Genomic DNA, 21,121 nt, shown 5'->3' with positions numbered 1-21,121 from the left:
GCTTAAAAATTCTAGGGACAATTAGGAGGCCTGCGTCTTGTGACCGTAGCGTACGTGTAGGTATGTACGGCAGGACCAAATCAGAGAGATAGGTAGGAGCAAGCCCATGTAATGCTTTGTAGGTTAGCAGTAAAACCTTGAAATCAGCCCTTGCTTTGACAGGAAGCCAGTGTAGAGAGGCTAGCACTGGAGTAATATGATCAAATTTTTTGGTTCTAGTCAGGATTCTAGCAGCCGTATTTAGCACTAACTGAAGTTTATTTAGTGCTTTATCCGGGTAGCCGGAAAGTAGAGCATTGCAGTAGTCTAACCTGGAAGTGACAAAAGCATGGATTAATTCTGCATCATTTTTGGACAGAAAGTTTCTGATTTTTGCAATGTTACGTAGATGGAAAAAAGCTGTCCTTGAAATGGTCTTGATATGTTCTTCAAAAGAGAGATCAGGGTCCAGAGTAACGCCGAGGTCCTTCACAGTTTTATTTGAGACGACTGTACAACCATTAAGATTAATTGTCAGATTCAACAGAAGATAGTAGAATAGTAGATCCACAGTAAGTGGAGGACTACTCATAATAATAGATGGAACTGTAGTAGATCCACAGTAAGGGGAGGACGACTCATAATAATAGATGGAACTGTAGTAGATCCACAGTAAGTGGAGGACGACCCATAATAATGTATATAATTTAATAAATACTGCACACTTTTTCTCAGGGAAATATCAAATCAAATCAAATTTATTTATATAGCCCTTCGTACATCAGCTGATATCTCAAAGTGCTGTACAGAAACCCAGCCTAAAACCCCAAACAGCAAGCAATGCAGGTGTAGAAGCACAATAAGAGGAAGGGCTCTGGGTACTGGAGGAGCAGGGTCAAGCATGCATTAACCACCGGGGCTCTGTCAGCACCGGGGCTCTCGTGGGTACTGAAGCACTAGATACAACGCTCTTAGGATCTATCATCATTATGTACTTATTCCACCATGGTCAATTCTACTGTTACACTTCTGAAAACACTGCAATCGTAATGTGCTGGCTTGGATGTTGTTGTTTCTTCACAGTACAGCTCGGCTTGGTTTACCTAATTAGTATACAAGTATTTTTTTCCCCAAAGTGCCAAAACATATCCCAAATCAATCCAAGTAGTGTTGGTTCTAATCCTGTGCTAAACCCTCCCAGCAGTGTTCCTGCTCACAGACACACAGACAGAGTTTGGACAGGGGGTCTTTTTCTGACCGTGTGTTTTGCCTGTCGTCTCCAGGGACCAGCGGAGTACAGTGGAGAAGAGCAGACAGAAACACAAAGCAGCTCCTCTCACCGTGGAGTTTGTCCCCTTCTTCTACCGTGAGTTTGATTTATTTTTCAAGACGTTTTGTCCTTAATGAACACAACCCAGTTATCCTCTCTAGCGGGGTCGTTCAGTGGGGGGAAACGCAGTGTGGTCATTAGCAGTAGTGAATGAGGAAGCCATGTTCTACTCAATGAAAAGGTCTCTCTAGAGAAAACAGATCACACTTCCCTGCTTTCCTCTCCCAGCTTAGGAACAGCCTCCCCTCGGAGCTCCACTCTCTTTCCTCTCCCAGCTTAGGAACAGCCTCCCCTCAGAGCTCCACTCTCTTTCCTCTCCCAGCTTAGGAACAGCCTCCTGTCAGAGCTCCACTCTCTTTCCTCTTCCAGTTTAGGAACAGCCTCCCCTCAGACCTCCACTCTCTTTCCTCTCCCAGCTTAGGAACAGCCTCCCCTCAGAGCTCCACTCTCTTTCCTCTCCCAGCTTAGGAACAGCCTCCCCTCAGAGCTCCACTCTCTTTCCTCTCCCAGCTTAGGAACAGCCTTCCCTCAGAGCTCCACTCTCTTTCCTCTTCCAGTTTAGGAACAGCCTCCTGTCAGAGCTCCACTCTCTTTCCTCTCCCAGTTTAGGAACAGCCTCCCCTCAGAGCTCCACTCTCTTTCCTCTCCCAGTTTAGGAACAGCCTCCCCTCAGAGCTCCACTCTCTTTCCTCTCCCAGCTTAGGAACAGCCTCCCCTCAGAGCTCCACTCTCTTTCCTCTTCCAGTTTAGGAACAGCCTCCTGTCAGAGCTCCACTCTCTTTCCTCTCCCAGCTTAGGAACCGCCTCCCCTCAGAGCTCCACTCTCTTTCCTCCTTCCAGTTTAGGAACAGCCTCCCCTCAGAGCTCTACTCTCACTCTCCACTCTGTCTTTCCTTCTTCACTCTATTCTTCCTCATACCTCTGACTCTTTCAGTCCTCTCACTCTATCCCAGAAGAATCCAGTCTTTGTGTCCTCTCCTTAGTCTATTTGCCAGGCTGTCCAGATCAGCCTGGTAGTGAACGGTGGCTGTCTGGGCCTCTGGCGACAGCGGCCATCTTGGAACAAACAGCCTCTCTTTGTGTCTGTGGTTTCTGTCAACACCACAGAGAGAACTCTTTAGCTCCATCCAGTTGCCTCAAGGCCACTCCAGCAACCTGCCACCGTGTGCGTGCACGCGTGTGTGTTAGCGCATGCCTGTGTGTGAAGTGTGGGAGGCTCCGAGAGGATATGAATGGTACAGTAGAGGAAGTGAGGAATAGTGTGTGGAAGAAATGGAGAGGGTGACGAAGTGTGTGTGTGGGGGACGAGGTGTGTGTGTGTGGGGGACGAGGTGTGTGTGTGTGGGGGACGAGGTGTGTGTGTGTGGGGGACGAGGTGTGTGTGTGTGTGTGTGTGGGGGACGAGGTGTGTGTGTGTGGGGGACGAGGTGTGTGTGTGTGTGTGGGGGACGAGGTGTGTGTGTGTGTGTGGGGGACGAGGTGTGTGGGGGACGAGGTGTGTGTGTGGGGGACAAGGTGTGTGTGTGTGTGGGGGACGAGGTGTGTGTGTGTGTGTGGGGGACGAGGTGTGTGTGTGTGTGTGGGGGACGAGGTGTGTGGGGGACGAGGTGTGTGTGTGGGGGACAAGGTGTGTGTGTGTGTGGGGGACGAGGTGTGTGTGTGTGTGTGGGGGACGAGGTGTGTGTGTGGGGGGGGGGGGGGGGGGGCGAGGTGTGTGGGGGGGGGGGGGGGGTGTGGGGGGGGGGGGGAATGAGGTTTGTGTGTGGGGGGGTGGGGGGGGGGGGGGGGGGTGTTATGTGGGGGACGAGGTGTGTGTGTGTGTGTGTGGGGGACCAGGTGAGTGGGGGACCATCTGTCTTGTCTGGGATCATTGATTCTGACCTAGCTTTATCCCTCTGGGATTGGTTTGCTACTGTCTGGGGTTGGCCTGTAGAGGGAACGGTGCTGACCTGGGAGGCCATGCTGCTGCTGCTGCTGCTGCTCCTCACTGGGATGTGTTGACAGATGAGTTAATGTATGACTGAAAAGACTGGCCCCAAGGGAACATGATAGAGACTGTGTGTCTGTGGGCATGTGTGTGTGTGTGTATGTCACGGTGTGTGTGACGCGTGTGCGACTGTGTGCATGTGAGTGAATGAATGAATGTACTGTTTGTATGAGCGAGACAGGCAGCTATTCAAGAGGCCGTTCTCTCAACACCAGACCAGACTGAGATGGAGCCATTCAAGAGGCCGTTCTCTCAACACCAGACCAGACTGAGATGGAGCCATTCAAGAGGCCATTCTCTCAGCACCAGACCAGACTGAGATGGAGCCATTCAAGAGGCCGTTCTCTCAACACCAGACCAGACTGAGATGGAGCCATTCAAGAGGCCGTTCTCAGCACCAGACCAGACTGGCAAAACACCCACAGTGTTCCATATCCACTGACTGTGTGTGTGTGTTTCAGAGTGCTTCCAGGAGAGTGAACACCTTAAGGACAGTCTGAAATGCTGTCTGTTACACCTGTTTGGAGCCATCGTGGCAGGGGGACAGGTGAGAATCAAGATGCACTCTTTTCACCCTACTCCCTACACTACACCCTACACTACACCCTACACTACACCCTACACTATCCCCTACACTCTCCCCTACACCCTACACTACACCCTACACTACACCCTACACTATCCCCTACACCCTACACCCTACACTACACCCTACACTACACCCTACACTATCCCCTACACTCTCCCCTACACCCTACACTACACCCTACACTACACCCTACACTACACCCTACACTACACCCTACACTACCCCCTACACTATCCCCTACACTATCCCCTACACTATCCCCTACACCCTACACTACACCCTACACTACACCCTACACTACACCCTACACTACACCCTACACTACATCCTACACTATCCCAGCATATAAAGTCATGTGACCCTAGACCATCCCAGCATATAAAGTCATGTGACCCTAGACCATCCCAGCATATAAAGTCATGTGACCCTAGACCATCCCAGCATATAAAGTCATGTGACCCTAGACCACATATGTCAGAGTCAAGGCCCGCGGGCCACATCCGGCCCGCAAGAAGGTTTTTTACGGCCCCTGGGATGATCTTGATTTATTATTAGAACCGGCCCGCAGCAAGCCGGCAGCCCGCAGATCTTTTACACGCACCAATACTACATTTCCCACAATGCAAAGGTGACGCACCGAGCAGTAGGCTGCTTCATTTCAATATTTATTGGCACAGCAGTCGTCAGCATCACAGTAAAATTAACTTTCAGATACCCATCAAAAATGGCAAAACGGAAGGTGGATACTGAGAACCGGGGGTTTCAAACAAGGTGGGAGTCGGAGTATATGTTCACGAAGGTAGCTGGAAAACCTGTGTGTCTTCTGTGTGGAGAAAGTGTGGCGGTACTGAAAGAGTATAATCTGAGACGACATTATGAAACGAAACACGCGGACACACACGCGGACGCAACTGTCAAGGCCAGTTTTATTTTGGCAGAAGAGATCGCTAAATCAGCCCGGCCATTTACGGAGGGGGATTTCATCAAAAACTGCATGATTAAAGTTTGTGACGAAGTTTGCCCAGAAAAAAGGCAACTCTTTTTAAATGTGAGTCTGAGCAGAAACACCATTGCCGAGAGAGTAGACCAGTTGTCCATCAATCTAAAAGAGCAGCTTGTGAAAAAGGGAAAAGATTTTATTGCATATTCCTTGGCTGTGGATGAGAGCACCGACATTTCTGACATTGCCCAGTTGTCAATTTTCATCCGCGGAGTGGACTCCAACCTAAGCGTGACAGAGGAGTTTTTGGCTTTACGTCCTATGCATGGCACAACTACGGGGCATGATTTGTATGAAGAGGTGTCAAGATGTGTAAATGAGATGGAGCTGCCTTGGGAAAAACTCGTGGGTTTGACAACCGACGGAGCACCTGCGATGTGTGGACACAGGAGCGGACTGGTGGCGAAGATACGGGAAAAGATGCAAGAGGAAAACGCGACAGGTGAGCTGACAGCTTATCATTGTATCATACACCAGGAAGCGTTGTGCGGTAAAGCCTTGAAAATGGAGCATGTAATGAGCATCATCACGCGCACAGTTAACTTTATCAGAGCCAAAGGTTTGAATCACCGCCAGTTCAAGGCATTTCTGACGGAGTTAGAAACAGAGCATGGTGATTTGCCTTATCACACAGAGGTGCGATGGCTAAGCCAGGGAAAGGTGCTTCAAAGATGTTTCGAGCTTCGTGAGGAGATTTGTCTGTTCTTGGACAGCAAAGGGAAAGACACAACACAACTCCGAGACGAAATGTTTCTGTGTGAAATGGCTTTTCTGTGTGACATTACGAGTCATCTGAATGCAATAAACTTGCAGCTGCAGGGTCGGGATCGTGTCATCTCTGATATGTACAGTACAGTGAAGGCATTTAAAACCAAACTGACTCTGTGGGAGACGCAGATGCGGAAAGAAAATTTGAGCCACTTTCCCAGCTGCCAGACCATGAAAGAGAAGCTCTCTACCAGTGCGTTCCCGAGCACACAGTTGGCTGATAAAATAGGTATGCTTGCCGCTGACTTTCGACGCCGATTTGCTGACTTTGAAGCACAAAAAAGCAGGTTGGAACTGCTCGGTAACCCATTTGCTGTTGACGTGGAAAGCTCACCACCAAACCTCCAAATGGAGTTGATTGACCTCCAATGCAATGATGCACTGAGGGCAAAATATGCGGCAGTGGGTGCTGCGGAGTTCGCCCGTTTCCTCCCCGGCACAATGCCCCAGCTGCGCATCCAGGCTGCTCAAACGTTGTCTATGTTTGGCAGCACATACCTGTGTGAACAACTGTTTTCTTTGATGAACCTGAACAAAACATCACACAGAAGTCGACTTACTGCTGAACACCTCCACTCAATTCTGAGGATTTCTTCAGCTCAGAGCCTTACCCCGAACATTGATGAACTTGTGGAAAAGATGGGACACCACCAAGTATCACCCTCAACCTCAAACAAGTGAACATTACTGTGCAATCACATATTTAGAGTTTTTACTCAGTTCAAGTTTAAAAGTTAAAATTTAATATTTGTTTTCACTGCATGTTACTTCTCCTTAAACAAAGTGTTGTTTTTGATTAATAGATTTTTGCACTTTATTTTTTTGTATTTCAATCCAATTATATTTTAAAAATATTTCAGTTGAGTGGATGATAGAAAATTGCTATTATTGTTTTTTCTTTGAAGTAAATTTAGCCCACTTTTGCTAAAATAGAAAATATAGTCTACTGATGGTGCCTTGAATACCGGTTTCTTTCATTTAATGTTCATGTTATGGGGATATTTATATAAAGGAAATTTGTCTTTTGTGTCTGTTGAAAATTAAAGATTACTGACAGAGCCATAAGAAAATATTGCTTTATTTATCTGATCATATTGTAATATATTTGTTAGGTTTTCAGTAGGTTCAATTAGGTTCACTAGACTATATGCGTCATTTAAAAATTTTTCAATGAACATTCGAACAGTCCGGCCCTCGTCTTGTAGCTGATTTTTTTATTTGGCCCTCCGTCCATTTGACTTTGACACCCCTGCCCTAGACCATCACAGCATATAAAGTCATGTGACCCTAGACCATCCCAGCATATAAAGTAATGTGACCCTACACCATCCCAGCATATAAAGTCATGTGACCCTACACCATCACAGCATATAAAGTCATGTGACCCTAGACCATCGCAGCATATAAAGTCATGTGACCCTAGACCATCGCAGCATATAAAGTCATGTGACCCTACACCATCACAGCATATAAAGTCATGTGACCCTACACCATCACAGCATATAAAGTCATGTGACCCTACACCATCACAGCATATAAAGTCATGTGACCCTACACCATCACAGCATATAAAGTCATGTGACCCTACACCATCACAGCATATAAAGTCATGTGACCCTACACCATCACAGCATATAAAGTCATGTGATCCTACACCATCACAGCATATAAAGTCATGTGACCCTACACCATCACAGCATATAAAGTCATGTGACCCTACACCATCACAGCATATAAAGTCATGTGACCCTAGACCATCACAGCATATAAAGTCATGTGACCCTACACCATCACAGCATATAAAGTCATGTGACCCTACACCATCACATCATATAAAGTCATGTGACCCTACACCATCACAGCATATAGAGTCATGTGACCCTACACCATCACAGCATATAAAGTCATGTTTGCCACATGAGAACAATTGAAGGCTTTATTTTTTTATTTCACCTTTATTTAACCAGTTAACCATTTCCAACTGCTACCTGGCCAAGATAAAGCAACGCAGCGCGACAAAAACAACAACACAGAGTTACACATAAACAAACGTACAGTCAATAACACAATAGAAAAATCTATGTACAGTGTGTGCAAATGTAGGGAGGTTAAATAATAGGCGCTAGAGGCTAAATAATTACAATTTAGCATTAACACTGGAGTGATCGTTGTGCAGATGATGATGTGCAAGTAGAGATACTGGGGTGCAAAAGAGCAAGATGGTAAGTAATAATATGGGGATGAGGTAGTCGGTTGTGCTATTTACAGATAGGCCGTGTACAGGTACAGTGATGGGTAAGCTGCTCTGACAGCTGATGCTTAAAATTAGAGAGGGAGATGTATCTCCAGCTTCAATGATTTTTGCATTTCATTCCAGTCATTGGCAGCAGAGAACTGGAAGGAAAGGCGGCCAAAGGAAGTGTTGGCTTTGGGGGTGACCAGTGAAATATACCTGCTGGAGCGCGTGCTACTAGTGGGTGTTGCTATGGTGACCAGTGAGCTAAGGCGGGGCTTTACCTAGCAGAGGGTTATAGATGACCTTGAGCGAGTGGGTTCGGCAACGAATATGTGGTGAAGGCCAGCCAACGAGCGCATTCAGATCGCAGTGGTGGGTAGTATATGGGGCTTTGGTGACAAAACGGATGGCACTGTGATAGACTACATCCAGTTTGCTGAGTAGAGTGTTGGAGGCATTTACATTTTGTAAATGTCATCACCGAATTCAAGGATTGGTAGGATAGTCAGTTTTATGAGGGTATGTTTGGCAGCGTGAGTGAAGGAGCCTCTGTTGTGAAATAGGAAGCCGATTCTAAATGTAATTTTGGATTGGAGATGCTTGATGTGAGTCTGGAAGGAGCGTTTACAGTCTAACCAGACACCTAGGTATTTATACAGGGCTTTCGGAAGGTATTCAGACCCCTAGACTTTTTCCACATTTTGTTACGTTACAGCCTTATTCTAAAGTGGATTAAATACAACCATCAATCTACACAATTCCCCACAATGACAGTGAAAACGTTTTTTTTTAAAGAAATGTATTTAAAATAAAAACAAATGTTATTTACGTAACTATTCAGAACCTTGGCAATGAGACTCGAGATTGAGCTCAGGTGCGTCCTGTTTCAATTGATCATCCTTGAGATGTTTCTACAACTTGATTGGAGTCCACCTGGGGTAAATTCAATTGATTGGACATGATTTGAAAAGGCACACACCTGTCTATATAAGGTCCCACAGTTGACAGTGCATGTCAGAGCAAAAACCAAGCCATGAGGTTGAAGCAATTGTCCGTAGAGTTCTGAGACAGGATTGTGTCCAGGCACATGTGGGGAAGGGTACCAAAACATTTCTGCAGCATTGAAGGTCCCAAAGAACACAGTGGCCTCCATCATTCTTAAATGGAAGAAGTTTGGAGCCACCAGCGTCCCAGAGTCGACTCTTCACTGTTGACGTTGAGACTGGTGTTTTGCGGGTACTATTTAATGAAGCTGCCAGTTGAGGACTTGTGAGGTGTCTGTTTCTCAAACTAGACACTAATGTACTTGTCCTCTTGCTCAGTTGTGCACCGGGGCTTCCCACTCCTCTTTCTATTCTGGTTAGAGCCCGTTTGCGCTGTTCTGTGAAGGGAGTAGTACGCAGCGTTGTACGAGATCTTCAGTTTCTTGGCAATTTCTTGCATGGAATAGCCTTAATTTCTCAGAATAAGAATAGACTGATGAGTTTCAGAAGAGGAGTAACCTTGTCTGAGACTTAAAGAGAAGGTCTTTGTTTCAAACCCACAAATGCTGATGCTCCAGATACTCAACTAGTTTAAAGAAGGCCAGTTTTATTGCTTCTTTAATCAGGACAACAGTTTTCAGCTTTGCTAACATAATTGCAAAAGGTTTTCTAATGATCACTTAGCCTTTTTAAAATGATCAACTTGGATTAGCTAACACAACGTGCCATTGGAACACAGGAGTGATGGTTGCTGATAATGGGCCTCTGTACGCCTATGTAGATATTCCATTAAATCCAGCTACAATACTCATTTACAACATTAATAATGTCTACACTGTATTTCTGATCAATTTGATGTTATTTTAATGGACAAAAAATGTACTTTCAAAAACGAGGACATTTTTAAGTGACCCCAAACTTTTGAATGGTCGTGTATGTGAGAGTGGATTGTCAGACTTCACTAGCATGAAACTAAATACAGGCACAGACTGTGTGTGGGAAATGATTTATGACTGAGACTCTCTCCAATACAACATTGCAGAGTTATGTGCATCCTTTCAAGCACACGCTTCTCATTAACCTGTGAGTTATTCACAATTTTTTATGAACAAATAAGGTTTTATATGTAAGATGGCTAAATAAAGAGCTAAATTATTGATGATTATTATTATTTGTGCCCTGGTCCTATAAGAGCTCTTTGTCACTTCCCACGAGCTGTGTTGTGACAACTCACACTCATTCTTATGTTTAATAAATGTATTGTATAGTGTGTGTGTGACAGGCTTACCACCCTTTAAACTGTAGCAGGACATTTAGTGGTATATAACCACCCTTTAAACTGGAGCAGGACATTTAGTGGTATATAACCATCCTTTAAACTGGAGCAGGACATTTAGTGGTATATAACCATCCTTTAAACTGTAGCAGGACATTTAGTGGTATATAACCATCCTTTAAACTGTAGCAGGACATTTAGTGGTATATAACCATCCTTTAAACTGGAGCAGGACATTTAGTGGTATATAACCATCCTTTAAACTGTAGCAGGACGTCTGCTTGTGAATGCTTTCTGAAGCATGTAGAGGCCGTAGAAAGCGTTTATGAAGGCTCCCTCCCTCCCTCCACAGCGTAATGCTCTACTAGCCATCTCCCCAGCCACCATGGAGGTTCTGCTGCGTGTGCTGGGGGACTATGAGGGGGGAGACATGGACGGGGAGGACTGGGACAGTGAGGCTCCAGACCGGAAGTCCCTGCTCACCCTGGGCTGCCTGAGGGAGGTGGTCCACTCCCTCCTGGCCAGCAGCTCAGACCAACGCCAGGTCACTAGAATTATATATATATTTTTTAACATAGATTGGTTTTGTTTTCCCAGCTCAATAAAATGCAGTTAACAATAGTTTAGGAACTTTCACAAATCATAGTTAAAAAAAATCTAATCATTCATGATGGTAATAGAATACAATTTCATATTTATGTAAACAGGTCAGTGCTTTTAGAGTGACCAGGGGTGAGAAGTAGTGTCTGTGTGTGTATACTGCTATACAAACAGGTCATAAAGCATGATTTACATTATTCATTATTAATGTTGGTTTCTGCATGTGACTGACGAGGCTTCTTCTTTACAAACTGAGACCTTGAAACTGGGATACTCTTTTTGGTTCCCAGAACAATGTTCTGGGAGTACTGCCAATTGGTCTGAGGAGGAGGTCACTGTCACCAGCACAAACCAAGATAAAGTTAGAGTTGATGCTATCTCTTCAGGCCACTTAATTTATACTCACACTATTTAGGGTGTTGTTCTGACAAGAGCCAGATGGTTGACTTTATAATGTTTTTATCTTCAGATTTTTTAAATAATATGTATATTGTTGATTTCAATTGGCTGATTCGATTTGCTAATGTAGCTTATTTGAAATGTAATAAAATAACATTAATTCATTCATACAGGTGGAGATCGGCTCGGTGCTGGAGAACTACTTCAAACTGCTCAACTCTGATCCGGCGGCAGCGGCCGTGCAGCAAGGGGTCAAAGGTCATAAGGTGCTGGGTCGCCACTGGGAGAGCCGCTTCGTAGCGCTGCAGGTGCACATGCTAGGTGAGTGACCGAACCCGGATTGTCATGTACGCCACAAAGCTGCAATAGCCCACTGAGCTAAAGCCTAGGCATTAGCTCAGGAAGCTAATGCAAGTCTTTAAGTCTCAGACAAGGTTACTCTTTATACCAGTGTGGTTTACTGAACTACTTACATTACCACTAGCACCTAGTATAGGTTGAGTATTGACCACTGTCACTTGATTTCTGATTTCCATGATTTATGAAGCACTTAGAGAGAGGCCTTTTATAAATAGTTTATGAAGGCTCTCGCTCTCTCTCTCCTCCTCTCTTTCTCTTTCCCCTTATCGCTCTCTCATATCCCATTCCCCTTTTTCTTCTTCTCCTGTGTCTGTGACCTCCAGACACTATCAGGGATATGTTCCTGTGTTCGGACCGTCCCGTCCTGCAGGCCATCTTCCTCAACAGCAACTGCTTCGAGCACCTGACACGCCTCCTACAGAACAGCAAGGTATGGTCTCGCTCAGCCCTGGCACAAAGGACGTTGAACATGAGGATTGGGGGGGGGACGTCTTAGCCTACTGTTTATTGTGTGTGTTTTTCCTCAGCGTATCAAGGTAACTCTGTCTAGGAAGCATAGTGTTACCTTACACTGTGCGTGAGCCTTTCAATACAGGCTCGCTGTGCATGTTATGACACTTAGTGCTGGAGCACTTAGGTACCACTAACCCCCCCCCCCACCCAGCCCCTCTGTGAGTCACAACCTTTACCTTCTGACCCCCATCCACCACTCTTTTCTCTCTCCCTCACCCTGCCCCCCCCCACCCACCACCACGTCCTGTTGTTGGTTCAACTCTGCAGCTGGTTAATGCTAGGTGCACGACAGCAGAGAAGGACCAGAAAGATTTCACCAACAGGTTACTGACAGTGACAGGAGAGAGTGACACCCAGGTATACTGCCACCCTGTCACCACCGTCACTCACGCCACCACCGTCACTCATACTATCGTCACCGCCATCCCCGTCAAGATGGCCACTCCATGACAAGATGTACATCTGTGCTGCCCTGTAGTCAGAAACAATCAATCAATCAATCAATTAAGCAGTCACTCAATCAAGCAGTCAATCAATAAATTAAGCTGTCTCTCAAGCTGTCATTCAATAAATTAAGCAGTTACTAAATTAAGCAGTTACTCAATCAAGCAAGTAATCAATCAATCAATTAAGCTGTCTATCAAACTGCCAATAAATTAAGCTGTCAATCTGTCATTCAATCAATCAAGCAGTCTATCAAGCCGTAATTCAATCAATTAAGCAGTCTTTACAGTAACATTTGTCTGAAATTACTTCAAAGTAACTTTTACAGAATGTAGCCCGATCTCGGAAAGGCAACAACATCACCTGCAGTGTGTGGTCAAACCGTCCCCCCTGTTCAGTGTTATTCACCTGGCCTCCCCTGCACTCACACACACTCACTGGTACCCTTTAATGTAGCTTTGCAGTGTTCTCTTGACATACAGTGGTCTGTAGTGTGTCTCTTGGTCTGTAGTCTGTCTCTTGGTCTGTAGTGTCTGTAGTCTGTAGTGTGTCTCTTGGTCTGTAGTGTGTCTCTTGGTCTGTAGTGTGTCTCTTGGTCTGTAGTGTGTCTCTTGGTCTGTAGTGTGTCTCTTGGTCTGTAGTGTGTCTCTTGGTCTGTAGTGTGTCTCTTGGTCTGTAGTGTGTCTCTTGGTCTGTAGTGTGTCTCTTGGTCTGTAGTGTGTCTCTTGGTCTGTAGTGTGTCTCTTGGTCTGTAGTGTGTCTCTTGGTCTGTAGTGTGTCTCTTGGTCTGTAGTGTGTCTCTTGGTCTGTAGTGTGTCTCTTGGTCTGTAGTGTGTCTCTTGGTCTGTAGTGTGCTTTAGTCACAAAGACTCACCTGTAGTGAATCATCTGTAGGCAGACACTCACCTGTTGGTCTGGTTATCATGCGGCCAGGTGATTTCACACACTCTACAAAGTATTCCTTTGTAGTCAGGAAGAGTTTGAGCACCTGTAATCCGATACTCCGACTCTGTGTAATGGCCACCCATGGTTACCTAGCAACCTGACCACAGTCAGACCTATGCGGTCTCCTCTCCTATAGGTCAGCTGCGGAATGAATGAATGAATGAAGAGGAAATACTTTATTCATCCATTTTCCTTACAGTCCACAGACATGTCTTGTTTCATTACCCAGAGAGACACACACACACACACACACACACACACACACACACACACACACACACAATGAAAGATTGTTGGGCCAGTAACCGAAAGGTTGGTGGTTCGAATACTCGACCCGTGAAGGTGAAAAATCTGTCTGTCTCCTTGAGGAACGTACTTAACCCTAGTTTTCTCCAGGGGTGCCTTACTACTATGGCTGACCCTGTAAAACAACACATTTCACTGCACCTTTTTGTTGTTAACTCAACAACAAAATTAACGTTTGGCAACTTCGTTTATTTTCAGCAAACTTAACATGTGTAAATATTTGTATGAACATTACAAGATTCAACAACTGAGACACAAACTGAACAAGTTCCACAGACATGTGACTAACAGAAATGGAATAATGTGTCCCTGAACAAAGGGGGGTCAAAATCAAAAGTAACAGTCAGTAACTACATTGCATCTCCTCATGGACTGCACCGGATTTGCCCGTTCTTTCTGTGTGATGTTACCCCACACTTCCACCAAGGCACCTGCAAGTTCCTGGGCATTTCTGGAGGGAATGGCCCTAACCCTCACCCTCCGATCCAACAGGTCCCAGACGTGCTCAATGGGATTGAGATCTGCGCTCTTCGCTGGCCTTGTCTAACAGGAAATCACATACAGAATGAGCCGTATGGCTGGTGGCATTGTCATGCTGGAGGGTCATGTCAGGATGAGCCTGCAGGAAGGGTACCACATGAGGGAGGAGGATATCTTCCCAATTGATCCTGCTCCAGAGTACAGGCCTCTGTGTAACACTCATTCCTTCAACGATAAATGCGAATCCGTGACTCGTCAGTGAAGAGCACTTTTTGCCAGTCCTGTCGGGTCCAGCGACTATGGGTTTGTGCCCATAGGCGATGTTGTTGCCAGTGATGTCTGGTGAGAACCTGCCTTACTACAACAGGCCTACAAGCCCTCAGTCCAGCCTCTCTCAGCCTATTGCGGATAGTCTGAGCACTGATGGAGGGATTGTGCATTCCTGGTGTAACTCGGGCAGTTGTTGTTGTTGTTGCCGCCATCCTGTACCTGTCCCGCAGGTGTGATGTTTGGATGTACCAATCCTGTGCAGGTGTTGTTACACGTGGTCTGCCATTGCGAGGACGATCAGCTGACCATCCTGTCTCCTTGTAGAGCTGTCTTAGGTGTCTCATAGTACGGACATTGCAATTTATTGCCCTGGCCACATCTGCAGTCCTCATGCCTCCTTGCAGCATGCCTAAGACATGTTCATGCAGATGAGCTGGGACCCTAGGCATCTTTCTTTTGGTGTTTTTCAGCGTCAGTAGAAAGGCCTCTTTAGTGTCCTAAGTTTTGATAACTGTTACCTTAATTGCCTACCGTCTGCAAGCTGTTAGTGTCTTAACGACCATTCCACAGGTCCATGTTCATTAATTGTTTATGGTTCATTGAACAAGCATGGGAAACAATGTTTAAACGCTTTACAATGAAGATATGTGAAGTTATTTGGATTTTTACGAATTATCTTCGAAAGACAGGGTCCTGAAAACGGGGCGTTTCTTTTTTTTTTGCTGAGTTTATGTGAAACATCAAATAACTGTCAGTGGACGCATTAAACCCCCCATGACGCATTAAAACCCCCATGACGCATTAAAAACCCCATGACGCAGTAAAACCCCCATGACGCATTAAAACCCCCATGACGCATTAAAACCCCCATGACGCATTAAAACCCCCATGACGCATTAAAACCCCCATGACGCATTAAAACCCCCATGACGCATTAAAACCCCCATGACGCATTAAAACCCCCATGACGCATTAAAACCCCCATGACGCATTAAAACCCCCATGACGCATTAAAACCCCCATGACGCATTAAAACCCCCATGACGCATTAAAACCCCCATGACGCATTAAAACCCCCATGACGCATTAAAACCCCCATGACGCATTAAAACCCCCCATGACGCATTAAAACCCCCATGACGCATTAAAACCCCCCATGACGCATTAAAACCCCCATGACGCATTAAAACCCCCATGACGCATTAAAACCCCCATGACGCATTAAAACCCCCATGACGCATTAAAACCCCCATGACGCATTAAAACCCCCATGACGCATTAAAACCCCCATGACGCATTAAAACCACCATGACGCATTAAAACCCCCCATGACGCAGTAAAACCCCCATGACGCATTAAAACCCCCCATGACGCATTAAAACCCCCCATGACGCAGTAAAGACTTAGAGTAGACTGTTGGTTTACAGAGCAAAGCTACAGTACAATGAGAAGAACTAATCAGCTAGTTGTCCTGTCGTGGAGTGGTCTCTCGTTCTCTCTTGTTGCTACCCATCATTCATTCATTTTCCTTTTCCTCGTGTCATTCTTCTACCCTCTTCTGTTTCCTCCCTTATGACATCTTCCCCTCCCTCCCTCCCCTGTTGGTTTTCTCTGCTGGCGTCGTGTGGGTTTCCAAATGGAATGCTGTCACCTCATCTGTCTTGTGTTACCATGGAGATCGTGGCTAGTGTCTTGATGGACGTCCATGGCCAAGGTGGTCTGAACATCTGTCTGAGATATATATATTTCTGTGGGTTTTATTTTCTGTTTATTTTCTTTCACCACGGACAGATCCTCTCCAGCCGGTCCGAGACACACTGAATGTTGTACACTCTGTTAAAGGGAGAGAAAAGAAAGATTTGGAGAAGGGCAGAGCTGGACAGAGGATGTGTGTGGGTGAGGGTGTGTGTGTGTGTGTGTGAGAGGGTGTGTGTGAGGCTGAGCCAGTGTGTCTGTCGACAAGAGGAAGCGTTGCTCCTCCGTGTGTGTTGGTGTTCCTCTGTGTGAAGGAGAGAGGAATATATATTCTTAAGATATTGTGTTTTGGTGAGCCCTCAGAGCTTCCTGCTCCAGAGAGTACTGTGATATTAGTGAGACAATGACTCTTGACGGGAAAGTGCCATTTTTCCTGGTGTTGTCTGGAGCAGAAAGGCCTGACGTGTCTGTTTCCTCTTTATATCAAGGGCAATAAGAGCAATGAGCACTTACACTGCAGCTTCTGTCCACGAATAATCAGACACTAAACCTCTGCAGTGATTACACACACACACACACACACCAACAGCCTCCTTTTATTCCTGCGAGTGGAGTGAGGTATCATTAAGCATGATGTCAATGTTATATTCGGAGAATGATGATCATTAAATAATGATTTGATAAAAACAATCATTCATTTTGTTTGCATGAAGGCAGGGATAAAAAGGGGCTAGTTTCACTCACGTACAATCCTGCACACACCTCCCTGAGAGGTTAAGGAAATGGGGATTGGCTCAGGAGAAAGATTGACAGGTCTGATATCGTCTCAGGTGTTTCAAGGGCGACTGGACTCTCTCGCCGTGGCAACCATCAAAGCCCTGACGACGGTGATGCACAAGTCACCTGCTGCAAAGGTGAACCACACACACACACACACACACACACACACACAAAACCTTTCCAACATATCCATATATTTTGACTGATCCACACAAACAGTATTGCTAACAGTTTAGTCCCGCCCCTACAGGAGGTGTTCAAGGAGCGGATTGGCTACACTCACCTGTTTGAGGTTCTGGTCTCCCTGGGCCAGCCCTCCAGACACCTGCTGAAGGAACTGATGAATATGGTGAGAGATTCCCTCTGTCACTGGAGTTCTTCTCATATTAAAGTACAACCTATTTCCCATAGTAGACTACTTTTGACTTGATTTTACACTAATTTTTAATGCCACTGTAACACAAGGCATATTGCTTTTTTAATGTAATGCCTTAAACCAAAATGCAATAGCAAGCCTTCTACTGTCTATACACTGATTATGGGCATATTGTCTTCTGGCTCATAGTCACAGGAGCATCACTCTACATGGAGAATAGGGTTGCATTTGGGACATTAAACCCCCTGTATCTCTGTGCACTTACCCACTATGTGTCATGTCTGCCCACTCTCCCTCTTTCCTTCCCCACCCTCCCCTCCCTCTCAGGCTGTGGAGGGTGAACACAGCTCGGTGGGTATCCTGGGCATCAGTAACGTGGAGCCCCTGCTCCTCCTCATCCAGTGGCTCCCAGAGATGGACTCTGCTGAGCTGCAGGTGTTCACTGCCGACTGGCTCCGCCGCCTCTGCTGCATCAACCGACAGACGCGCGCCACCTGCGTCAATGCCGCCATGGCCGTGCGGCTCCTCGCCACCCTTGGGCACCACGCTCGCCTGCACCGGGCGTGCGCTGAAAGCCTTGTCAGTTTGCTAGGGTCGCTGGGGAGCCAGTCGCTGAGCGGCGGTGAGCTCCTCCAGTTACTCAGGCTTCTGAGGCCGCTGGAGCCCGGGCAGGCTCACCCGTACGTGGGCCCTGTGTTGAGGGCGGTCCTGGGCATGGTGCGGAAGCAGGGTCTGGAGAGCGCCATGCAGTACTTTGATCTGTCGCCCAGCATGGCTGGCATCGCCGTGCCGATGGTGATGCGCTGGCCGGGCCCTGCCTTCAGCTTCCTGGCCTGGCTCTCATTGGACCAGGACCAGCAGGGACTGCCCGGCAAGGGGGACAAGAGGAAGCAGCTATACAGGTGAGAGACGGAGGGAGGAGGGTGCGCGAGACAGAGGGTTGAGTGATCTAGGGAGAGGGATGGATGGATAGATGGAGGGAGGTGGATGAGGTAGAGATGGTGGTCGAGGGAGGGATGGTAGAGGGATGGATGGATGGATGGATGGATGGAGGGAGGTGGATGAGGTAGAGATGGTGGTCGAGGGAGGGATGGTAGAGGGATGGATGGATGGATGGATGGAGGGAGGGAGGTGGATGAGGTAGAGATGGTGGTCGAGGGAGGGATGGTAGAGGGATGGATGGATGGATGGATGGGAGGTGGATGAGGTAGAGATGGTGGTCGAGGGACGGAGAGACAGGAGGATGGGGAGAGACAGGTTAAGAGTGTGTAAAATGCTCTGTTGTCTGTTCCTCTGTAGTTTTTTCACCCCGGGAGGAACGGGCTTGGAGGCCTTCATCAGTTCAGCAGGGGTACTGGTGGTTGCCGTGTGCACCAAGAAGGAGTACATGACAGTGATGCTACCAGACTACTCTTTCTGTGACTCACTCTGGGTGAGTGACATCACTTTTCTGTAGGCTTGACATGTGTCATAGAATTAAACATAGACCACTAGAATGGATATGTCTCCATGCTCTGTATGGCTGGCTGCCGACAGGGTGAATTGTGGGAGATTGAGTCTTGTGTGTGTTCTGCCCACAGCACAGTATAGGTGTAGTCCATGTACCGGGGAAGAGGCCATTTGGACAGAGTCTAGTTTACATCTATGTAGATGGACAGCAGAAACTGTCAGCACCACTCAAGTACCCAACCATGACAGAGGTGAGAGTTACCATGAATTACATTGTGTGTGCGCGTGGTGTTTATATACATTTGTGTGTATGTTTTTGCCCATGAGCTCATATTCAGTTCCCTGACTGTGTTTTTGCCCCCTCAGCCTTTCACCTCCTGCTGCATCGGCTCAGCGGGCCATCGGACCACCACACCACCCCCCTCCCAAATCCCAGACCCCCCCTTCTCCGGGGCGCCCCCTTCCGCCCGCTCCTCCCTCGGGGGCATCCTGTCGACCCAGGGCTGGGGGAGCCTCCTGGGGGGCAAGCCTGAGTCGGTCACCAAATTGATCTCTGCGGGGACGCAGGACAGCGAGTGGGGCAGCCCCACCTCCTTGCAGGGCCAACTGGGTAACGTCATGGTGTTCCACGAAGCACTGCAGCCCAACCACGTCAAGGCCCTCTGCAGCCTCGGTGAGAGAGATGGGGAGAATCTAAATAGCATTTCCTTGATTTCTCTTCTCGCCTCTGTTTCAACCTACTGGATAAAAAGGTCAGGAGGGAGGGACCTCTGATGTTCTCATCCAAATGGGTTTTGAGGAGGAGGCGACGAGAGAGGACGCAAGGAATCAGGGAAATGCAGTTGGGTTTCTCCCATAGAACTATTTTAAAATGCATCCCTGAACGATCCTTCCTCCCTTCCTTGAGATAATCTCGATAATCCCGATAATCTGACCGGGATTGGATTATTGAAGCCAATGGACTCTCTCCATTGATTCTCTCCCTGAAGTGTGCATCCTCTTCATGCTTTTACAGGCATTAGATTGATTGGCTGAGAAACTTTCCACCATATTTTTCACACCTCTTCATTTCTGTTGGAGTCTCGTCAATCAGATGTTGTCAGAACAGCGATTTCTTCAAAGGAAGGAAGGATGCGTTTCATGAGCATTGGAACACGGCCAGGGACAGGGTTATAGTCATGTTATCTTATCTTTGGTTGGTTTCCTTCTCTTCTCAGGGCCAAACTGCATTTCTCCTTTCAAGACCCAGGAGGCGGAGCTCGGTGACCTCACAACTAAACTTCTGCTGCACTACTCCCCCAAGGTGATTGGACTAGGCTACTGTCAGTCATTTACCTCATTACTCCACGCCCATGCTTTATTATTACAGTCATGGATGTTAATGACTTGTCAGTTGTGACAGGCGGTGTAACAAGGAAATATGTCTCCTGGTTCCTACAGGCTTGTCGGAACCCCATCTGTTTGGACCTGTCCCCCAACCTCCTCCATGGGCGTCTGACTGGGAACAAGGTTGTCAACTGGGACATCAAGGTACGATTTAGCAACGACAACATATTCTCCAAATTTTATTTTTGAATATTTGATTGGATGGTTGATGGGTGGTATGTAGTGTAGAGGTTACATAAGTCAATCAGTAGCTGCAAGATTGCTGGTTCCAATCCCGGCCAGGCAATAGGGTGTTGTCTTGGGGGATGGTTACAGGGCAAAATTATATTCAATGCCGTCTCTGATTATTTCCCCTTTCTGATTCTGCCTCTGGTTAATTTTCCCCTTTCTGATTCACACTCCTGTGTTCAGGATATGATCAACTGCGTGGGAGGTCTACCTGTCCTCTTCCCCATCCTGGAGCAACTCACCCTGCTGACCCCTGAGAACCACACCGCTGCCGACCCCCCGGGGTCAGAGTTCATCAGCCCCACCCCTGACGCGGCCACCTCCCCTGGGGACGGGGACTGGGTCATCCTGCCCTCCAACAGGTCCTCGGGTGAGTCCTCAACACAAAACATGTTTAGCTTTAGGTGATAATACAAGCATTACAGTTATTGAACTGAACTGACTGTGTGTTTCAGAGGCACGTCTGGAGAAGAACCTGGTTGCCACCTTCCTGCTGGTGCTGAAGCACTTCCTGCAGCGTCACCCCATCAACCAGGAGAGCCTGCTGCACTCCCATGGAGTAGCCACCCTGGGGGGACTGATGCAGAAGGTTTAGACACTCTGTTAACGCCTTCTTTGTCTGCCTTTCTCTCTCTCCCTCTCGCTCTTTCGTTCTCTTTGTTCATGTAGATGGTAGTAAAGTGACTATGCATAGATAATAAACAGTGAGTAGCAGCAGTGTAAAAAAGGGGGGGGGTTGTCA

At 47.0% G+C, this 21,121-nt stretch overlaps 2 protein-coding genes across 2 annotated transcripts in view; both read left to right on the top strand.

Annotated features, from left to right (window-relative positions):
• Positions 1–6,905, top strand: part of LOC139372956 (general transcription factor II-I repeat domain-containing protein 2-like) — a 979,173-nt gene extending 972,268 nt beyond the window's left edge. The window contains exon 2 of the mRNA XM_071112859.1: positions 4,350–6,905. Within this exon, the coding sequence (XP_070968960.1) occupies positions 4,610–6,334 (1,725 nt within the window). The 5' untranslated portion in view covers positions 4,350–4,609 and the 3' untranslated portion in view covers positions 6,335–6,905. The remainder of the gene's footprint in view (positions 1–4,349) is intronic.
• The window catches only part of LOC139373942 (neurobeachin-like protein 1), a 104,809-nt gene that overhangs the window by 25,142 nt on the left and 58,546 nt on the right, over positions 1–21,121 (top strand). Inside the window, exons 7-22 of the mRNA XM_071115025.1 lie at positions 1,263–1,345; positions 3,758–3,843; positions 10,501–10,692; positions 11,321–11,468; positions 11,831–11,937; positions 12,288–12,377; positions 16,991–17,074; positions 17,191–17,289; positions 17,644–18,218; positions 18,616–18,748; positions 18,897–19,016; positions 19,132–19,438; positions 19,983–20,068; positions 20,206–20,295; positions 20,563–20,749; positions 20,835–20,968. Of these exons, the coding sequence (XP_070971126.1) occupies positions 1,263–1,345; positions 3,758–3,843; positions 10,501–10,692; positions 11,321–11,468; positions 11,831–11,937; positions 12,288–12,377; positions 16,991–17,074; positions 17,191–17,289; positions 17,644–18,218; positions 18,616–18,748; positions 18,897–19,016; positions 19,132–19,438; positions 19,983–20,068; positions 20,206–20,295; positions 20,563–20,749; positions 20,835–20,968 (2,521 nt within the window). The remainder of the gene's footprint in view (positions 1–1,262; positions 1,346–3,757; positions 3,844–10,500; positions 10,693–11,320; positions 11,469–11,830; positions 11,938–12,287; positions 12,378–16,990; positions 17,075–17,190; positions 17,290–17,643; positions 18,219–18,615; positions 18,749–18,896; positions 19,017–19,131; positions 19,439–19,982; positions 20,069–20,205; positions 20,296–20,562; positions 20,750–20,834; positions 20,969–21,121) is intronic.

Source organism: Oncorhynchus clarkii, chromosome 18, assembly GCF_045791955.1.
Source record: "Oncorhynchus clarkii lewisi isolate Uvic-CL-2024 chromosome 18, UVic_Ocla_1.0, whole genome shotgun sequence".
NCBI lineage: Eukaryota > Metazoa > Chordata > Actinopteri > Salmoniformes > Salmonidae > Oncorhynchus > Oncorhynchus clarkii.
The sequence above is the reverse complement of the archived record's forward strand: the minus strand, read 5'-3'. Positions and strand labels throughout refer to the sequence as shown.